At 47.3% G+C, this 18,891-nt stretch overlaps 1 protein-coding gene across 5 annotated transcripts in view; it reads right to left on the bottom strand.

Annotated features, from left to right (window-relative positions):
* Positions 1–12,797, bottom strand: part of Bcl2l1 (BCL2 like 1) — a 56,599-nt gene extending 43,802 nt beyond the window's left edge. The window contains exons 1-3 of one of the 5 annotated variants that reach the window (XM_017797220.2): positions 10,787–10,961; positions 10,575–10,641; positions 9,829–10,504 (exon numbers count right to left, since the gene is read on the bottom strand). In XM_017797220.2, coding sequence (XP_017652709.1) covers positions 9,829–10,392 — 564 coding nt within the window. In that variant the 5' untranslated portion in view covers positions 10,393–10,504; positions 10,575–10,641; positions 10,787–10,961. Of the gene's footprint in view, positions 1–9,828; positions 10,505–10,574; positions 10,642–10,786; positions 11,109–11,776 lie in introns of those variants that run through there. The other 4 variants (XM_017797221.2, XM_017797219.2, XM_008829393.3 and 1 more) reach the window with 4 other exon arrangements.
* Positions 12,798–18,891: the final 6,094 nt, after the last annotated feature.

Below are 18,891 nucleotides of genomic sequence, written 5' to 3'. Positions count from 1 at the left end.
GAATCCAAAAAAAGTAGGGGGGCAGGCCTCTAGGGACACTGCTTTCCAGTTTCCACACTCCTGCCCGCAGAAGCTTTTGGGCTGGGACAGGAAGCAGTCTATGGAACTCATTGCAATGGCATTTCCTGAAGAGCAAGAGAAAAACTGGTTCCGAGGGGAGCTCTGTTCTCTGCCCAGAAAGCTCTGGAGCTTGCTGCAAGCCTGGCCTGAGTCTCATCGGAGGTGAAACCAAGCAGCAGAAGATCCCACAGGTGATTTCTCTCTACAAAAACATTATCTGCAAAAACCTATGCATAAGAAGCCAGGCACGGTGGCACACGCCTTTAATCCCTGCACTGGGGAGGCAGAGGCAGGTGGATCTCTGTGAGTTCAAGTTCAAGCCAGTGTGGTTTACACATTGAATTCCAGGCCAGCTGGGGCTACAGGGAGACCTTGTCTCAAAAAGACAAAAAAAAAAAGAAAGAAAAGGAATGGGAGGGCAGAAGGAGTGACAGAGCCCCAGGATGAGGACAGTGCTGCTGTGAGTAACAGTCACTATTCTGAGTGCCTTAGGACAAGGACTGCCTCTTGAAACCTTCAGAACACAGCACTGTCATCACAGTCATTTCCAAACTGAGAGCCCTGCCCAGGTCACACAGCAGATGAGTAGTAAGTTCATTCCATCTCTGAGCCTGCCTTCCCTCATATGAAATGGAGACAGCACTGTCTGGCTTATAATCTGGATGGTTTAAAGGGATTAAAAAGCCAAGGAGGGATGAGCAAATGCTTTGTAAACTGGAATGTGCTAGTCAGGGAACATGGAGTCTTCTTGTGGGGCAGTGACAAACTATTCCCCATGAAGATGCAGGAGTTAGCTGAGGTGCTGCATCACCCTAAAACAACTAGTGTGAAATAGCCTTCCTGGTGGGATTTGCTACAGGGCTGAAGGTCAGTGAGAATGAAGATTACTAGGCTGTTGACTTCAAGCCCCTCATCTTGAAGAGAACCTGGAGCGTGGGGGTTGAGGGTTTTAGTGACATACAGTGAGGCAAGAACAGAGAATAGATCTTGGATCCTCAGCCTAAGACCAGGGAGTTCTTGGACCACTAGGGTATACATACACTCTGGAGCTCATACCATGACGGAAACACTTTGAGAGCTGTCATGAGGATGTGCCAGTGGGCAACTATGAAGAAAAGGGAGAACGGATGATGCTTTGTGAATATGCCTCCAGACAAGTTCTACGGTACAGATAATAAAAATTATAGCATCAATATGATGCCAGGTCTACACACCTCTGGCACACTTCAATGTGTTTTTATCAACATGGCCAAGGCTCAGAAAGGTCAAAAGAGTTTCTCAGAGGGCTGGAGGGATGGCTCAGTGGTTAACAGCACTGGTTACTTTTGCATAGGACTTAGGTATGGTTCCCAGCACACTCACAGCAGCTAACAACTGTCCAAAACTCCAGTTCCGGTGGATTCAATGCCCTCTTCTGGCCTCCTCAGGTTTACACGCATGTAGTACACTTACATAATGCAGGTATACACATAAAAATAAATAAGCTGATACTAACCTGGACAGTTGCTGCTTTTCAGACAGAAATATTTTAAGAGTAGAGGAGAACCATTCTCAGAATACCACATCTGGAGAGAACTATTTCTGCAGTTAGCTTATTTACTTAAGTTTGAGACAGGGTCTCACTCTGCTGGCCTTGAACTCACTATGTAGCCAGGGCTGGCCTCAAATGCTAGGATTACAGGAATGCAGCACCATGCCCAGCCTAAGAGCTTATTTAGCCCTCATTCTATAAAGGATCTCTAAACAGCTGAAAAACATAGCTCCTGGGGCTGGAGAGTTGGCTCAGTGGTTAAGAACACTGGTTGCTCTTGCAGAGGACCAGATTCAATTCCCAGCACCCACATGGCGGCTACGAACCTTCCTTAACTCCAGTTCCAGGGGAATCTGAAGCCCTCTTCTGACCTCCGCGGCACTGCACGACACAGGTGCACTCACATATATGCAGGCAATACACTCATACACATAAAACAAAAATAATAAATAAAATAAAAAAAAAGAAAGAAAAACATGGCTCCCAATGCACTGGATGGACCTATCAACTCATAATGTACAAAAGCTAATCTGCTCTCCAGTCCCCTCTCACCACTTCTAATCTATGTCAAAGCCATGATACCTGTCTATCTGCTGGGGGTACCAACCTCTTACTAGGTACGCTGCTGCCACCCCCGCAGAATTCTGAGCATTACCTCCCCTGCTCCGAGCCTTCTCTTGGCTTTTCTCTCATTCCAAGCCAAACTCAACCTGGCTTGTAGTGCCCTACGTGCTCTGGGCCACAGTCCAGTCCTTCTTCCTACTCCCCCACAAGCTTTCTCTACCCCTGCCTCCTACTATTCTGTCCCTTGCTGCTGCTTCTGCAGTCACACTGATCCCTGTGCCCATCCTGAAAATGCAGAGCACCTTGCCTCCTCAGTCCACCCGTCTACTTGAAAAGCTCTCTGTAGGAAACTAAACTGTGAACCACATCATCACCTTCAGATCTTAGCTCTGAAACACTACTCCAGAAACCTGACTTGGAAGACCAGAACATACATATCTGAGGCTGGTTAGTCTAAGAAACAGCTGGTTAGTCTAAGAAACAGCATGCCCAGACACATTGGAGTAGCCAGGAAAAGCTGTCTTTTGTAAAAGAAACACCCACAGAGGAAATCTGTTACTAAAAGTATGTATGTCAGTTGTCTGGCTGCTCCAGACAATTTTTATTACCTGACATGGCACAGGAAGACAACCTTTACTCCACAATTCACCGATAAGCCTCCCATAACTTGGTGGTCAGCCCACCGATCCTAAGGCCCTATTCCTTTCCGCAGCTCAGGATGCTTCATAAGGCTCAACCATGTATCTAGTCATTCTTTGAGTCTAATACTTTGTGCATGTATAAGTAACCAAGATGTCAGGCGTGGTGGCGCATGCCTTTAGTCCCAGCAGAGGGAGGCAGAGGCAGGATCTCTGTGAGTTCAAGGTCAGCCTGGTCTACATAGTGAGTTCCAGGACAGCTGGGGCTACAGGAAGACCCTGCCTCTAAAAGACAAAAAAAGAAAGAAAAAGAAAAGATGTTTGGGTTTTCCCTGTTTGTCTTACATCAAGTTAATTTATATTCTAGTCAAAGAACCTAGAAGGGTGTGGGGGGGCATTTAAAAATTTAAAAGGGGCTATAGAGATGGCTCAGTGGTTAAGAGCACTGACTGCTCTTGCAGAGGACCGAGGTTTGATTCCCAGCACCCACACAGCGGCTAAAAACCGTCCTTAACTCCAGTTCCAGTGGAATCCGAAGCCCTCTTCTGACCCCGCGGCATTGCACGACATGGGTGCACTCACATACATGCAGGCAACACATGTATACATAAAATTTTTAAAAAAAATTTTTAATTAAAAAAATATTGTTGCTGGGCATGGTAGTGCACAATTTTAATCCCAGCACTCAGAGGCAGAGGCAGAGGCTGCTGGATCTCTGTGAGTTTAAGGCCAGCCTGGTCTACATAGTGAATTCCAGACCAGCTGGGGCTACAGGTATACCCTGTTTCTAAGTTCTCTCCTTCTACTATGTGAGTCTTAGGAATTGAACACAGGTCATCAGGCTTGGCACCAAGCACCTTTACCTAATGAACCATCGTGCCAGGCCCTCTGATCATTCTTTTTATTTATTTTTTTCTTTCTTTTTTTGTCTTTTTTGAGACAGGGTCTCCTTGCAGCCCCAGCTGTCCTGGAACTCATCATGTAGACCAGGCTGGCCTTGAACTCACAAAGATCCGCCTCTGTCTCCCAAGTGCTGGGATTAAAGGCATGCGCCACCACGCCTGGCTGATCACTCTTTTTAAGGTGAAGCTCCACCCTGCTTTGCTAGGAATGTACCAATCTGCCTTATTTCTTTAGGGTACTTACTATACCTGATATATATATATATGACTATATGTATGTATATGCTCACCTATATGTAGTCATGAGTTAATTAACAATACAAGAAAGGCATTCTTATGATATTTTGCTGTGAGAACATTTGCTACATGCCTATATGAACTAGTGTCACTTGGCCATATAAATCTTTTTAAAAATTATTTTAAATTTTATTATTATTGATGTACATATATGTATCTGAGTGTGTGCTTATACACGTGGGTGTGTACCTGTGGAGGCCAAAAGAGGGCACTGGGTCCTCTGGAGCTAGTTGTGAGTTGCCTGACATGGCTGCTGGGTAGGAACCAAACTTGGGTCCTCTGGAAGAGCAGTAAGTGCTCTTAACCACTGAGCCATCTCTCCAGCCCCCAGGCCATCATCTTATGGGACTATTGTAGGACCTGCAGTCCATCATTGACAGAAATGTTTGAACGAAATTATCTATTTGTGTGTGTAGGGTATGTATTTCTTTTGGTGAGGGGGAGGTGCAGCTGTGTGCATACACAAAGAAGCTGGAGGAGGACAACCTTGGGTATTCCTCAGGGGCCATCTACCTCATTGGCCAGGAACTCACCGATTAGGCTAGGCCAGCTGGCCAACAAACCCCAGGAATCTTCTTGTCTCTGCCTTCCTGCTTTGGGATTACAAGTGTACACCACTCTAACTGGCTTTTATTTTATTTTATTTTTTTTAAAGATTTGTTTATTTTATTTTATGTGTATGTGTTTACTTGCGTATAGTATGGGCACCATGTGCATGCCTGGTGCTCATGGAGGCTAGAAGAGGGTGTCAGCTCCCCTGGAACTAGAATTACAGATGGTTGGGAGCAGCCATGAATGTGCTGGGAACTGAACCAGGGTCCTCTTTAAGAGCAGCCAGTGCTCTTAACCATGGAACCATTCCTCCAATTGGGTGCCTGGCTTTTTAATGTGGATTCTGTGGATTCTATTTGGGTCCTCATGCTTGCACAGCAAGTACTTTACAGACTGACTGAGCCATCTCCCTAGCCTCAATTATGCATTTTTCTCTCTCTCCCCACCAGAATGTGAGCTCCATGAGGCAGAAACTTAGTTTTATTCAGTATTATTTTTCTAGTACATACCAGAATGGGAGCTCAATCAGAAGAGCATCAGAGCAATGGTTAAAGGGCCACTCCCATCATTATTAATCTGGTTTGATAAGGTTATTTCTTCTGAAATTCAGTATCTCATTCATAGGTGACTACTATGCCCAAGACCTGAGCTCAGAGCTGAGATAACCAGTATGAGCAAGATGTGGACTACACCCTCAGGGAGCTCCTACCCCTGAGAGCACAGCTGTTACAAATGCCTTCTCTGCACTAACTTAACTACCACAGCTAGCTGCTCTTCCTTTCTGCAAGGTTGCTGGGGATCTCAACTATAAAAGACTGAGACCCTGTTCCCACACACATGTGGCAAATTCTCCCAGGTCTTTGATTCTCTAGGTAAAACAGAGAGACTCAGTGGGAATGTCTTGATCCCTAGGTGCCCAGTGATAATGGGGAAGACAGACTATGGATTGCAGGGACAGAAGAAGATCCAGAACAGAGTAATTACTTCAAGAAGAGGAGTTCTAGGGAGGGGACTTAGGATGGAGGCTGGGGATAGGGACAGAGATCTTGTTAGACTAAGGCAGTTGAAGATGTCATTTATGTTGAAGAGCAGCTCACTGGGAACTACCCCTAAATCTATGCATGCTACACCCAGACAAAGCAGCATTTGCCAAAAAGCAAGCCCCATGATAGGCTGAGGGCTAGGGAAAAACAAGGAGGATGGGCACAGAGGAGATGCCCAAGCCCACTGACCTCAGGACAGGAGTCTGATGGGGGAAGGGATCAGCTCTCAATTGCTGCTTCACCCAACCTAAGCAAACTGGTGATTACCCACAAGAAAGTGTGGCACACACCTTTAATCCCAGCTCTTGGGAGGTAGAGGCAGGTTGATCTCTGTGAGCAAAAAAAAAAAAAGAAGCCCCTCTAGGTTCCAATGGACGCCCCCCAGAAAAAATACCTGGGTAATTTTCAATCATATAATGAAGGGCTCTATGGGGATATTGTTCTTAGGTTCTCTGGAAAACCCTGTGATGGCAAAAGAGTTTAAGAGCCACCTAAAAAGTACACCCAGAAGAAGTGGGTGTTCCAAGGGGGAGCCCCTGATACATTTCTACTTCATTTGGAGACCTGAATGAGTACTAAAAATTTCCATGTTTGGGGTTTCTGATGGGGTTTCCCTAAGAAAACCACAGAACTGCCAAATTTGCAAAGGGAGCTGAGTGCCTCAACTAAGCACATTTCCATGCTGAACTGAAGAAGTTGAGAACAGACCAGAACAGGTGAGAAGAGACCTGCAGAGCTCTAGGAGACCTCAGAGCTATGCAGCCAGCTTGAAGGCCAGACTGCTTTCTCCCCACTCCCTGCTCCCTGCCCCATGCGGTGCTTCCACCATGCAAAATGGATTATCCAGGCACAGCTCTCCCTAAGTGGCCTGGCCCACCTGTGGCTTCCTCTACACCCCAACTGAAAAGCCCCCAAAAGACGTTCATCCACTGGGGGAAAAGTTATAAATACATTCTCAGCGAGCTGACTTTGATTCTTAGGAGTAACTCCAGGGGGGCAAAGTTCAGTTCCCTGAGGGAGGAAGCCCATTCATCAGAAGACATGCTTCCACCCTACAATTAAGGGAAGGGAAGGGCTTTTATTCTGGCAGTTGGGTATCATTATTCCATTTTACAGGGAGGAGAGACAGACAGACCAGAGAGACAAACAGGTTCAGCATTCTTCCAGGTGACTAGGGCAGGCAGTATGGCCAGAGGCTGGAGCTCCAGTTATTAGAACATCACCCTACAATTAAGAGATACCTGGAACAGAACACCTCCCTGCACTGCACACACACTGTCAACTATTAATAAAGCTGAAAAAGAGTTTAACAATGAAAACATTAACCAGAAGCCCCTTGTGAGGAGGCAAAACCCTGATACCACTCAACGCTGCCCATGTCAGAGTTCACTAGTGCCACAATCTGAGGCTATCCACTCCTTTGGGAACCTGCTGCAGAAGACAAAGTCACTGTTCTTGGTTTCCTGAACAATGCCACAGCCATTGCACAGAATGAGCACCTTCACAGCAAGTTTTACTCAGCCCAACAGCATCTTGAGCTTCCTATACTACTCTGCATTATTACTTCTTCAACAACCTGAGATGACTAGAAAGTGCTTAGGCTTCAAAGTTAGGCAGAACTCAGTATAAATTCTCCCTCAGACACTAGGAGCTTTGTGTGTAACCTGGGAATAAATCCACCTACCTTGGAAAGTTACTGGGAATCCACCTACCTTGGAAAGTTACTGGGTAGAATATATGAATGATGATATATTTCCACAGTGGAGAGATCAATAATAACTTAAACTAGCACCCAGCTATACTGCCTACCTTATAGTAGATGCTCAATAAATTGGGTACATTAAGTAAAGGATGGCACGCAAGAAACTCAAGAAAGGCAAATTCTTTTCCCCTTTCCTGTAGGAAGGCTAAACCTGGAGCATACTCTAGGGGGACCACCTGAACTCCTAGATATAAAATCTAGCTGCAGCCTCCAGGAAATTTTGGGGAAGCCACTGCAGTAGTGTCTGTGTAGCTCAGAAGAGGGCTGTACCTAAAAGGGAAATGGGCAGGTACCTTCCACCAAGGCTCAAAGGATCCCAAGTCAAATATTCTTTACTTCCTGGTCCCAGGGGAGAATGCAAGCCCAGAAATGGTCCTGACATAACCGGCTCTTCTGCACACATTCCCCCTCTGCTCACCAAGTGTTAAGTGGCACATTACAAGGTATGCTGCCCAACTGGCTCTGGAGATTCCTGAGCAACGAGATGGTGGAAGAGAGAATTTCAGTAAGTGGAGATCTAATGAACTTGCCCCAAGCTGCTGCCTCAGGCAGGTTTGGCATTTTCCCAGGTGACTAGAACATGACATACAACACAGGGCAGCTGGCAATTCTCAGGTCTGAATGAACAGCCTCTACAGAGGCTGGCTGGTAGACCAGGTACCTCTTCCATCTGCGTTCTGTTTATAGCTGGCATCAGCCTGCCTGATATTAGAACCACTAGCTAAAGACAATAGGCAACAGAGGCAAAGGACCCAAGTCTACTTGGAGATGCTTCAGAGGGTGTGTCTGAAACGAAGGAATCCTGTCCCTCCTGTAATCAGCTGAACAAATATTTGTCCCAAAAGAGAATCAAAGCAGGAGGGAATGAATAGAAGAGGTCATAGCACCAACCAACAGGAATCATTTAATCATTTATCTCCCCAGGGAGTTCATTTAACAGACTAGCTTTCAAGTCTGGTCATCCTCAGCACAAAGGAGCCCACCTTTACCTACCCTGATCATCTGACCTCTACTGAAGTGACCTCCTTGCCTTTTTCAAGAGCTAGTGGAGGGGAAGCGTGAATGAAGTTGTGAAGAACTGGGAAATGAGAGACTGGGTGGAGTTCCAGGGCAAAGCCAGGAGGTCTGTAACTCAGTGGTGAAGTGCCTGCCCCACCCAAGGCCCAGCCTATGAACAGCTGCATTCTTGACATTCCAGAGTCCTTGGTGCGTGGCCCCTTCCACCTCAGTTCTTTCAATGGGTAACTTATTGTCCACAGCCTGTCAGTTTTCTGCATATTCTAAGGGGACAGAATACTTCTCATGAGCCCTGAGCACTCCTATGCTGGAACAGGGTTCACTAAAGAGGGTAAAAGCTGTCTGCTATGACCATTGGTAAGGAAACTCTCACCTCTATCTTACCTAGACTCCTGATAGGCAGGACTCTGAAGAAAAGGCATTCACTGGTGTCAGTCCCTACTCACATCGATCTCTAAGATTTACAATACTCCCAAGACAAGAAGAGCTTGCCACATTTTTTAGTGGAAGAAACTAAGTAAGGCAGGTGAGCCAGCCTGTCCAAGGTCACAGAGCCAGTGAAGTGACAAGGGCCAGTCAGGATGTACACCCACATCCAGTCTAACACCAAACCTTAATGCCCTGTGGAGCCTCAGACCAGGTTCTTGCTTTGCCAGCAAACAGCAACTGGTGAAGAGGCCTCAGGGCCTTGGCCAGAGAGCAATAGACAGAGCAGCTAGAGATCCCTAACCGACCCCAAGTAGTGAGGTGCAAAGTCCTGGGGCTCAATGTATGACACAGCAAGAGTTCCACAAACAAGCCAGCCATGCACTAAGTTGTACACTTGGGAAAATGAACTTAGGAGCACAGCACAAATACAACTCACAAAGATTGCCCTGCTCTAAAATCAGACAATACTCAACCCTCAGTCACCCAAGCCAATGGGGGCTCCTGCCTGGCCAAATGGTCTGAGTATCATGCATGCAAATAAAAGGAACTTGATTTGGAGAAGGAAAGCCTGGGTAGGATCAACACCCCTCCAAGACAGAGGGCTGATGGGTCTTCTAGTCACCAGGTGTTCAGTTTCTCCAGGCTGTTATGTTCATCACCTCCCTCCCCCAACGGTGAAATATTATGTCAAGGCGAGGAGAACGGGGCGAACTTCCCACTCTCCCTACCTGTAAAATGGAATAATGGTGTCTCAGAGGTTTTAAGTCAAAAGAACAGACAGGCTGTTTTTCATAGCTGAGAAACTGGAACAAAACTATGAAAAGAGTAGAGACAGGGGGGGAACTAGAATGAAGGATACAGGACCCTCAAGAACTGGGTCATCTGTATTTCCAAAGAGTTAACAGTGTTGAAATGAGGCCAGGCAGGTCTCCTTAACCATCATCTTCAACAATCACACCACCCCACAGAAAGAGACACAGGAGGACAGTGGGGGATCTCCAAAGAAAAGACACACAAGGGGCGTGGCTCTTACCCAGCCGCCGTTCTCCTGGATCCAAGGCTCTAGGTGGTCATTCAGGTAAGTGGCCATCCAACTTGCGATCCGACTCACCAATACCTGCATCTCCTTGTCTACGCTTTCCACACACAGTGCACCGCCAAAGGAGAAAAAGGCCACAATGCGACCCCAGTTTACCCCATCTCGGAAGAGTTCATTCACTACCTGTTCAAAGCTCTGATATGCTGTCCCCGGGGTTATATGAAGCTGGGATGTTAGGTCACTGAATGCCCGCCGGTACCGCAGTTCAAACTCATCCCCAGCCTCTCTTAGCGCTTGCTTCACTGCAACCATGGGGATCAGCTCCCGGGCATCCAAACTGCTGCTGTGGCCAGTGGCTCCATTCACCGCGGGGCTGTCCACCAGATGCCAGGATGGGTTGCCATTGATGGCACTGGGGGTCTCCCTCTCTGATTCAGTTCCTTCTGGGGCCTCAGTCCTGTTCTCTTCGACATCACTGAACTGACTCCAGCTGTATCCTTTCTGGGAAAGCTTGTACGAGAGAAAGTCAACCACCAGCTCCCGGTTGCTCTGAGACATTTTTATAATAGAGATAGGCTCAACCAGTCCATTGTCCAAAACACCTGCTCACTCCCGGGGTCTGGTCTGTGCTTAATGATCCTCTTCCAAGATCCAAAGCCAAGATAAGGTTCTGAAGAGAGAAAAAGAGCTTCAGGAGAAAAAATTAATCCGCCTGTCATTTACCTTACAACATCCCATACCTCCTTCAGATATCAGGATTGGTTTCTTTGTGGCTCTTATGAAGGTCTGAGTCCAGGTTCTAAGGGACTTCAATTAAGTCAAATTGAAAGGATTAGTCAGCTTTGAATTATTCCATCAGCCTCTTTTTACTCCAACCATCCACCCCCTTTTTCCTCTGAAATGCCTTCCCCCAAAATTTACCCCCATGGGCAGTCCCCCGCCCCACACCTACATTCAAATCTATCTCTGGCGAAAGCAGGCAGGTGCAGCCCCCGGAAGATCTTTTGTATCATAGGTCGGGAGGAGGTGGCGGCCGGGTTGCCGGTAACTCGACCGGCCTCGCGGCGGCTGGAGAAATAAACCAGCTCCGGCCGGAGGGATCATGAGACCTGTAGGCAGCCCACAAGGCGACACAGGAATTGCGAAGCTTAGGAACCTGCCCCCTCGCTGGCTTCCTCCATCGCCCGGATCGAGGGCGGCCTCTCCGCTCCACAGCCTCCAGCCACCGGGAGCCCAACCCCCTCGCTCTCGCACGCCCCTTGGCTCTCCGCCTCCTACTGGGAGCCAGGAGAACTCTCTCGGGGGTACGGGCTTCGTGTAATTCCCCCCGCCTCCCTTTCTTTCTATTTGAGTACCAGCCCTGGGTGAGGCTTCCGAAAGCCAGAAGGGACTTCTCAGTGAACCTCAAGGTTTCCAGGAGGGACGCGGGGAAGGGGAAACGGCCTGGACCCTGCGATGAGATCGCGGAAAGGCCATCCCCGGGCCTTTCCGGGAGGCTGAAAGCTGGAGACCCCCCACAAACACCGCTGGTTGTCTTTGAATTCCCCAAAGGCCTTGGACATGGCGGTGGGAGACTGCCAGGTCCTCCATTCCGCCCCCGGACACAATGGCCGCCGGCGCCCGGCACAAAGACGGACTGCGGGGGAGGCGCTGCGCTCCTTCGCGGGTCAGCAAGCTGGGTCGAGGCCCCCGCCGCGGAGACCCCGTTTTCCCAGGGCCCGGCCCGAGCCGGCCTCCCGGAGCCCCCTGCGGGGCTCGAGGGCCGGGAGCTGCTCCTCGCCGGAGCCCTGGGTGGGTAGGCTGCGGCCACGCAGCTCCCAGTGCTCCGGAGGCCGGGTACCCGCCGAGCCACCGCCCCGTTGCTAGGCAACCGCCCTCCCTCAGGGGCGCCCCCTAGACCTTTCTGGGAGGAGGGGGTCTCGCCCCCGGCGGCCCGCCTCACCGTAGCCAATCAGAGAGTCGGGTCGGCGCGGAAGCGGGACGGCGAAGGCTCCCATTGGGCACGGCGCCTGTCAGACACGGGAGGCGGCGCTCTCACCTGCGAGCCCAGCCAGCCGTGGGGGGCCACATCCCCCCTTCATCGGCCTGGTGGGTTCCAGACGCCAGGGCTCTTCGCGGCCGAGCTGTGCGCCGCGGACTTGGGCCGGCCTACCTGGCTGACTGCTCGCGCCGAGTCTCCCGGAGAAGCCGGACTCAGTTTCCCCTGAAGAGACCGGGGGAACTTGCAAGCGGAGTCACTTCCGGTGCCGCGGCAGCGCGCGCGAGCCCGAGACGCAAAAGGAGTGCGTGCTTCGAGGGACTGGCGTGAAGACGTGGCGGGGAGCGCCCCCTGGAGGGAGATCTGTGGCGTTGCAGGTTCACATTCGGCCTATTCACCCATCCATCCATTTGGATACAGGACAAGCACATTTCCTGGGAGTCCCAACATTGGGGAGGCCACTCAACTGCTCTGTCTTATTCAGTTGAGAAATAGAAAACAGTATTGACCTTACTGAATTGGTGTGTAACAGTTATTACTTGTAAAAGCCGAATATAGTGTCTGGCCCATAGTATAAGCTGTGAACATTCGTTCAACAAATGTTTATTGTTTGGCTTGCTGAAGACAGTTACAGACAAGACAAAACAGTCTCTGTTTTCATGAAGACTTATACCTTAAAGGTGTAAGTGTACAGCTAGGAAAATACAAAATGAGGTAATCCCCACTGCTTTGAAGAAAATAGTGGTGTTATAGTGATGGTAAGATGAGAGTTGCTTTTACACTGAGTGTAAAACCTACTCTCCCTAACCAGTGTGGTAGAAAGGCATGTATTTAACAGTTTTTCTTTGAGACAGGGTCTCATGTAGCCCAGGCTGCCCTTAAGGTATGTATCCCAAGATGACCTTAACCTCTGCTCTTCCTGCCTGCCTCACCACCTACCTTGCTTATGTGTTGCTGGGAATTGAACCCTGATCTTTGTTCATGCTAGGCAAGTACTCTGACTACAGCCTCAACCTCAATTTTTCCAAAATTTTATTTGTTATTTTGTGCATGTGTATGATTTTGGGTGTGCACATTGCACAGTGTGTGTGTGAAGATCAGAGGATAACTCTTGGGAACTGGTTCCCTCCAGGGGTTGAACTCAAGTAGTCGGGCTTGCACAGCAAGCTCTGGCCTTTATGGGGGAGAGGGCAGACTGTAGGTCTGTAGCTCAGGATGACCTTGAACTCACTCTGTAGTCCAGGCTAGCCTTGAACTCATAGCAGTCTTCCTGCCACAGCCTCCTCTGAGTGCCTGGAGTTATAGGTGTGTAACACTGTTGTCTTTTTTTCTTTCTTTTTTGCAATACTGGGGATGGAATACAAGATTTTGCATTTGCTAGGCAAGTGCTCTACCACTGAGCTTCAGTCTGACCCAAAATTTATATGTAAAGGAGACAGGACTAGCAGTGTTGAAGAGGTCACACTGAACCCAAGGCTAAAATGCCAACTCATGGGAAGAGCCTAGACAACATCAACCTAGACAGAGGGAAAAGTGTGTGCAGATGAGTTAGGAAGACAGAGGCATGTTCCAGAAGCTGAAAGAGAAGCAGTGGAGACAGAAGGGAGTAGAAGAAGGGTGCATGCTTGACAGGAAGTTGGAAAGTTGACCATGGAAATGGAATTTAGTTGATTAGAAACAGGCATGGGAGCCGGGCTTGGTGGCACAGGCCTTTTTTTTTTTTAGGTCTTTTTGAGACCTGGTCTCCCTATAACCCCAGCTGGCCCAGAACTCACTATATAGACCAGGTTGACCTATGAACTCATAGATCCGCCTGCCTCTGCCTCCCAAGTGCTGGGACTTAAAGGCGTGTGCCACCACACCCAGCTCCAAAGTCACCATTTAACCTGCATGATAAACTGTCCTGGGGTTCATCAGTGGATCAAAAAGGTATGTGTGCTCTTCAGCATTTGAACAAGAGCTTCTCCTGTGTCAGCCTCACACGGTTCATCTGCAAGCACAGCCAGCAGTACCATCAGCTTTGCACCAATGACCTAAAGATTAACAAAGAATTTACAGAGAACATGTATGATGGCTCATCTGGTCAAGGTACTTGCCACCAAGCCTGACAACCTAAGTTCTTCCCAGAACCCTCATGGTGAAAGGACAAAATGAACTCCTGTAAATTGTCCTCTGCGCTAGATAGCACATGTACACACGCACACCCATAAAATAAATAATGTTAGATTGTCAGATCATGGGCATGCCAATTTTAAGACCAGATGCCCACCCCTCTAGAGACCAGCCTTCTGCTGTTCTGGTCCCTATCTCCTAAAGCTATAACAAGAATCTGTAAACAAATGTACTTCCTCATCTCTTTTGAAACAGGCTTTGAGCTCTGGCCAGGTTCCCCATCCCCTGGGGAAAGCTTTAAAAAAAGACTTCTTGCTCCTCCTTTCTCTGTCTGTCTGTCTCTCTCCTTCACTCCCTCCCTCCCTGCCTTCCTTTCCCTCCCCCAACACCCTCTATATCTTTCTGGCTGACATACTCTCACATCCTCTCTCTCCTGCCCACTGGTCGTGTGTCAGCCCCCCACGCCAATGCTGTTCCTGGCAGCTCCCTTTTACCCTTTCACCTAAAGTTAACTTCTTAACGTTTCTATATAATGTTCTTCCACTTCACAGCCCTGTCATGCTGCCTCTGGTATGATGTACTGTACTCAAAGCTCCCTTGCCTCAAGATCTGACTGTGGTTTAGTTGTTGCCCTCCCCCATTAAAGCTCATTGTCTGAAGGGTAAATTGTGTCAGTTCCTATTCAAGCCTGAACCACCACTTCTTTTTTCTTCTTCTTAATAAATAAAGTTAAAATTGAAGGAGAGCTTACGGTTCTCCATTGACTCATTTTATTTAGTCATCAGATTTTTTTTTATGTGTATGCGTGTACTGCCTGCATGTAGGTAAGTGCACCCATGTCATGCAGTGCCCACGGAGGACAGAAGAAGCTGTCGGATCCCCTGGAACTGAAGTTACAGACAGTTGTTCACTCCCTCCCTCCCTGCCTTCCTTTCCCTCCCCCAACACCCTCTATATCTTTCTGGCTGACATACTCTCACATCCTCTCTCTCCTGCCCACTGGTCGTGTGTCAGCCCCCCACGCCAATGCTGTTCCTGGCAGCTCCCTTTTACCCTTTCACCTAAAGTTAACTTCTTAACGTTTCTATATAATGTTCTTCCACTTCACAGCCCTGTCATGCTGCCTCTGGTATGATGTACTGTACTCAAAGCTCCCTTGCCTCAAGATCTGACTGTGGTTTAGTTGTTGCCCTCCCCCATTAAAGCTCATTGTCTGAAGGGTAAATTGTGTCAGTTCCTATTCAAGCCTGAACCACCACTTCTTTTTTCTTCTTCTTAATAAATAAAGTTAAAATTGAAGGAGAGCTTACGGTTCTCCATTGACTCATTTTATTTAGTCATCAGATTTTTTTTTATGTGTATGCGTGTACTGCCTGCATGTAGGTAAGTGCACCCATGTCATGCAGTGCCCACGGAGGACAGAAGAAGCTGTCGGATCCCCTGGAACTGAAGTTACAGACAGTTGTTAGCTGCCATATAGGTGCTGGGATTCAAACCTGGGTCTTTTGCAAGAACAGCCAGTGTTCTTAAATGCCTAGCCATCTCCCCAGCCCCCAAGTTTCAATTTTTTTAACACAACCAAACAAAAAGAACATGAAATGAAAACTTAGCCCCCTTTGCCTGCTTCCCACTCTGCAGTTTCCTAGAGAGGTCATGCTCCTAACTCTTTTCCTGTGTAGGCTTTCAAAAACAGTCATTGTACTCAAAAGCATATAAATGTTTACTACAATGGATAGCATGCTGTAAACACAGCTGTACTTGTCTTTTTACATTGAATTTTACTTTTTTTTTTTTGTCTTTTTGAGACAGTGTCTCCTTGTAGCCCCAGCTGTCCTGGAACTTACTATGTAGACCAGGCTGGCCTCCAACTCACAAAGATCTGCCTGCCTCTGCCTCCCAAGTGCTGGGATTAAAGGCGTGTGTCACCACCCCCGGCCTGAATTTTACTTTTTAAAAAAAGACTCATTTGTATGTGTGTGTTTGTCTGAGTGTCTGTATCTGAGTATATGTCAACGTGTATAGTTCTGGGGATGGAGCCCAGGGTCTCAAAGTTACTTAGGCACGTGCTCTATCACACTGTCATACCACCAGTACTTCAATTTTAAAATATTTTATTTTATTTTTCTAGTCTTTTTGAGGCAGGGTCTCCCTGTAGCCCCAGCTGGCCTGAAGCTCACTATGTAGACTAGGCTGGCTTTGAACTCACAGAGATCCACCAGCCTCTGCCTCCTGAGTACTGGGATTGAAGGCCTGTGCTGTTGTGCCCGGCTAAAATATTTTCTTATTTTTTATGTGTATGAGTGTGTTGCCTGCATATATGTAAGTGTACTTGTGTTGTGCAATGCCCGCAGAGGTCATAAGAGGGTATTGGATTCCCCTGCAAGTAGAGTTACAGATGGTCATTAGCCTCTGCGGGCATTGAACCCAAATCCTCTGCAAGAGCAGCCAGTGCTTTTAACCACTGAGCTATCTCTCCAGCCCTCCAGTACCTCAATTTTAAAAATTAACCTTAGGCCAGGTGTGGTGGTACATGTCTTTGATCCCAGCACCCTGGGAGGCAGAGGCAGACACATCTCTGTGTGTTCAAAGCCCACCTGGTCTACAGAGTGAGTTCTAGGCCAGCCAGGGCTACATAGTGAGACTTGTCTCAAAAAATACAAAGAAAAAAAAAAGATTAACTTTATAAGGACAGGCCCCCATCTGAGAACATTTAGGTAGTGTCCAACCTTTTCTCATTACAAATGATGCTATGATTTGTCTGTTGTATATTCAGCATATGTGGGAGTTTATAAGATAAAAATTTCTAGATGTGGAATTACTAATGTATGAGCATAGGAATCTGTTTTTAGTTTAATGAATATTGGCGAAGTGCTCCTTATAGCGACTGCACTCCTCTGTCCTCCCATTAATAAATTGTGAATGCCTATTTCTTTGAATTGTGTGTGCATGTGTACCTGCAGTGTCGGAAGATGGAACACAAGGTCTCACATATCAGACAAGCTGTCTATCACTGTGCAACAACTCCACCCCTATCCTTTTTTTTCTGAAGATAGGGTCCCATTATGTAGCCTTGACTGGCTTCATCCTCACTACGTAGACCAGGCTGCCCTCAAACTCACAGAGATCCACCTGCCTCTGCTTCCTGAGTGCTGGTACTGGGATTAAAGCCATGTGCCACCATGCTCAGCCTTGTCAGGCTAAATCTGAAAGGCAGCTGGGCCTGTAATCCCAGCACTCTGGAGCTGAAGACAGGAAAATCAGGAGTTTAAGGTCATATTCTCTACAAAGGAAGTTCCAGTCCATCCTGGGCTATAGTAAACTCTGTCTCAAAACAATGACAAAAAGAAACCACTGAAAAGCCTTTTTGTTTTTCATTTGTTTTTACTGTGAGTGAAGTTTAGGAATTTATATTTTTTTAGTTGTGATAAATGCTCTGTTTTTATTTCTCAGTTTTTTTCAATCAGTCTTTCTAGTCAACTTCATTTTCTCATTTATTTTCTACACAAGTTGTAAATACTTTCCCAATTAATTACTTATTACCATGGAAGGCTTTAATTTTATATGCATCTTAGTTTACCACTCTGCCTATGTGTCTTCTGGATTCTATGTCAAACTCCATCGGTATTATAAAACCATTTTTGGGGTGGGTGTGATGGGTCATTCAGGGCTACATAGTGAGATCCTGTCTCAAAACAAAAAATCAAAACAACAAAAAAACAAAAACCATATTTTTGTGTTTTCTTTCAGTTTTTACACAGTTTCATATCCACTGATGTCATATTATCGTCTTTTCCCAACTGACTTGAAATATATTTGTTGTTGGAAACTATATTTCTCAGTATACCAGGTCAATTGATTCCATGGGCTTGGAGTATAGGTCAGTGGTAGAGTGTTACCTAGCATGCATGAGGCCCTGGGTTCAATCCCCAGTGTTAGACTGCTGACCAGACCTCTGCTTAAGCCACCATACCTGCCTAAGAGAGCCTGGCTGTAGGCTTGTGCTGTGAAACACCGCCTTCCTCAGAGAGCTATAAGAAGGGACACCCAACTCTGCCAAGTGGGCTTGATTCTTCTCTTTAGAGCCTCTGACATGTCTCTCTCTGGTGCTGGGGTCTGAACTCTCCTTGGAGCCCCTGCCATGCTGTTGTCTATCAGTCTCTCTGTCCACAGTGTTAATAGCTCTTCTAATAAACTTCTTACCCCAGCAATTAGTCTCAGTGTCTCTTTAAAAAAAAAATATTTTATGGGGCTTGAGAGATGGCTACTGTTCTTGCAGAAGACCCGGGTTCAAATCCCAGCACCCACATGGCACCTAACACCGTCCATAACTCCAGTTCCAGGGGATCCAACAGCTTCTTCTGTCTTCCGAGGGCATTGCACAACACAGGTGACACTTACCTACATGTAGGCAATACATGAGTACACAAAAAAAAATGTATTATTTTTATTTTGTGTGTGTGTATTGCCTGCATGTATATAAGTGCACCTGTATCATGCAATGCCCAAGGAGGTCAGAAGAGGGTGTCGGATCCCCTGGAACTGGAGTTACAGATGGTTGTTACCTGCTATGTGGGTGCTGGGAATCAAACCCCGGTCCTCTGCAAGCACAGCCAGTACTCTTAACCACTGAGCCATCTCTCCAGCCCCGTTTGTTTATTTTTTTGAGACAAGGTCTCACTATGTAGCCCTGATTGACCTGAAACTCGTTAAGTAGACCAGGCTGGCCTCAAATCCACAGAAATCTGCTGGCCTCTTCCTCTTGAATCCTGGGATTAAAGGTGTCCACTACTATGCCCGGTAGTTGGTTTGTTTTGAAATAATGTTTTGCTCTATAGCTCAGACTGGCTTTGAACTCAGAATCTTCCGGCTTCAGCTTCCCCAGTGCTGAAATTGCAAACATTTCTTACCATGCATAGCCTGATTTGCTTTTTGAAAAATTAATTAAGCCAGTTGTGGTGGTGCACGCC

This window comes from Nannospalax galili, unplaced genomic scaffold (genome assembly GCF_000622305.1).
Source record: "Nannospalax galili isolate Female #2095 unplaced genomic scaffold, S.galili_v1.0 scaffold1714, whole genome shotgun sequence".
Taxonomy (NCBI): Eukaryota; Metazoa; Chordata; class Mammalia; order Rodentia; family Spalacidae; genus Nannospalax; species Nannospalax galili.
Note: the sequence above shows the minus strand (reverse complement) of the source record. Positions and strands in the feature narration are given on the sequence as shown.